Source organism: Etheostoma spectabile, chromosome 10, assembly GCF_008692095.1.
Source record: "Etheostoma spectabile isolate EspeVRDwgs_2016 chromosome 10, UIUC_Espe_1.0, whole genome shotgun sequence".
NCBI lineage: Eukaryota > Metazoa > Chordata > Actinopteri > Perciformes > Percidae > Etheostoma > Etheostoma spectabile.
In genome coordinates, this window is record NC_045742.1 from 7,632,120 (window position 1) to 7,635,185 (window position 3,066).

General features: G+C 36.7%; 1 protein-coding gene across 1 annotated transcript; it reads left to right on the forward strand.

The window, feature by feature from the left end:
- The first annotated feature begins 869 nt into the window (after positions 1-869).
- Positions 870-3,066, forward strand: spmip2 (sperm microtubule inner protein 2). Its single transcript, XM_032528639.1, has 3 exons — positions 870-1,033; positions 1,790-2,019; positions 2,854-3,066. The coding sequence occupies exons 1-3, from the start codon at positions 970-972 to the stop codon at positions 3,064-3,066; spliced, it is 507 nt and encodes a 168-aa protein (XP_032384530.1). The 5' UTR covers positions 870-969.

A 3,066-nucleotide genomic window follows, 5' to 3' on the forward strand; every position in this document is an offset into this window, starting at 1 on the left:
ATATATATATATATATATATATATATATATATACATGCGTGTGTACGTGTGTGTGTGTGTGTGTGTGTGTTCTTCATGTGACAATTTTCTTTTCTTCTTATTTTGAAGGTAAAATTATTTAATTTCCGGTGTAACAGTTGTTATCTGTGTTTCACTTAACGGAGATTTGTCACAAGGGGCGGCTCATGGGCGAGTCCATTTTACAAAAAAGAAAAAAGTGTGAATAGGAAAGGGGGGGGGGTGTATAATATGACAAACTGATGTTTTGGGACCACCTAGTGAACAAATAAGGTAATACACATTTAGATGGATACAAACCTGCAGGCTTTGATCATAAAAACTTAGTTATCCTTATACATTTCATCAGGATAAGATGGAATAAACGTACAACATTTCCTGAGCATTATAAGAAGATTATGAAGAATATTATAGAGGACTAAGTAAATGTAAAATTATCAGTATGTGCCAGAGACAGGGTGTCCAATGGGAAAACTAGATTTTGACACTCAGCTGTATAGTGGCATTGAATTCACAAGCAAACTTTATATTGACAAAGTTGCTTTTTCAATGCAGTTCCATATGGATGCACACTTCACAATACATTTATATTATAACACTGTAAATGTCCTGTTCCAGTTGTTTTCAATTGCGGCTAATAAAATAGGATTGAGAACCATTATTTTTTTTTTTTTTTGTCTTTCTGCCTTCATGTTAATCTATTTTATACAGTAATCTGTAATACATTTAGATTAAAAGTGATATGCAGTGGACATGATTCACTAGCAGAAGCACCCCCTGTTTTAAGAATGTAACTAGGACACAACCGCTGAAGCCATGACAACACTGGTTGCATGACAACCGACCATGACCCCATGGACAGAGCAGACGCTGGGCTGAAGTTATCATCCAAGGGGGAGCATTGTATATGTGTCTAGTCTACAACTAATCCAACTAACCTGTCAAAAAAGTATGCAGAACAGTGAAGCAGCTGCAGGAAGTCCACCACAGCATGGACAGAGGATGCTTTTTACAGGTAGGAGAAGCATGGAGAGCATATACCTCTGTATCATTCACCTGAGTTCAATTGTAGGAGCTATTTTGTTCTAAGAAGTTGTATCTACTTACAATATGCTGTTATATTATAATTAGCCTATTACCACAATAGCTATTTGGTGGGAAGGTCTGTAGAAAGAAGACTTCTATAACACAGTTTCCTGAGATTATACTATAGAACCCAAATCATGTTTAAATACTGTATGATGTCTGAGCGTATGGTCTGTGTCCACACAAATATAACTGCAATTGGACACACGATGGCACTGTAACCAGGGCCAAAAGATAGTTAACATGCTACATGTGTACCTTTGTGAGTCTCTGGAATTGTAAAATATGTTGTTTTGTACGCATGAGGGCAGGTCAGTGTTCATCTAGATGTGTACATAATCTTACACTGCAAAAATGTATGCATTACACAATTTAGAGCGTAATGTACAAACATTCTCTAATTTATTTACTGTCTAAGGATTAATAATCTAGGTTTCCTTTGTGTAACTGCTATTGAAATGTTAAAAAAAGAAAAAGAAACATCAGAGAGAATGCATGTTTTAAAAGAGTCTTTGCTACAATTCCTCTAAACAAATCACCCTAAACTGACTGCACTCTTTAACAAATGTACGAGTTTCTTTTTTTCTTTCTTTTTTATTAACTTCTCTACACTTCTGTATCTGTAGAATCTTAGTTGGGAGTAATGGGTACCTTCTTTTCTCACACGTCCATTGATTCTGACAAGGCCCAGATGGAATTGGAGACTACACGCCGAGATCAAATTATTTCCCCCGGTACATCGGTGTGGGTGCCTCATCACCTGAGGCCACAGGTGACCTCAGTTACTTTTGCCAAGCTGCACCCCATACCCCCCCTCCTACGCCCAGGCAGGGCTATGTGGGGGAGGTTGGCTGGGGCTGGCAGTATAACCAGCTGTTGAACAGTGGTACGCTGCTCAGCAACATGCAAATTAAGGTATGGTGAAAATCCTCCGTGTGTGTCTTACATGATTTGTAAGTAAAGGCATTATTTCTCAGCTAATGTGTTACAAGGTGACACTGAACATGACCTTAAGAAAAGGCTTGGATATGATATAACATGCAGGAATGTAATCAATGTTAGGATAAACAGTAGCACATCAGTAACAGATGGACAATTTGGCAACTCTGGATGGAGATTTATGGATTTTTGTTCATCTTTTATTATTTACTTTAGCACTTACCAGCACATAACATTTTTTTTCTTCTTTGGCTAATCAAGGTTGAGTTGAGACTTCATAAATATTCATTTTACATGGTTTGGATGAGAAACACATTATTATAATTAAATTAAATGATTTATTTAAATTATTTTAATACAGAATTCTTTTTTTTATTTTTTATATATACAGTATAAATTAAATAATTAATATTCTTGTTATAGTTATAGGCACCTATTTCCATCTTTTATATAAAGAATGATCCCAGACCTGGTCAAATTTCCCTTTGCTATCACTCAACCTAGCTATCATCAATTCAATCATCTTAACCCAGTCAGTATATTCTCTTCAAATCTGACTCTTTCAAAGAGTAAAGAATAATCAAAGAATTATCAAATAATAATTCCTGCTGGATAGATAACTCTGTCAGTGCAAAATCGGCCTTAGCTATTCCTATTGGCAAAACATCACGCATTCTTAACCAGGAATATGCATTCTAACTTCCCTTCTCAGGACAATTACAGTTATGATAATGTAACAAGTTGTATAGATGAAAGGAGATAATATTTCAGGGGAAAATTAAACTAATCTCAGCCCTCCTTTTCTGACAGAAAACTGAGTTACGGACAGCGTTGGAGGACAGAGTGACTCACAGGTTCCAGAACCAACAGTACGACCGCGGTTGTAATCCTCACGTTTCACACGTTGAATCCCTCAGAATCATATTACATGCGTGTGCTGTGTCGAACGGACGAGTTAGAACATCTCAGGTTTGCACAGTGTTGAGTGACTACATTGTGGGTGATCTGCTTCCACATCCATAA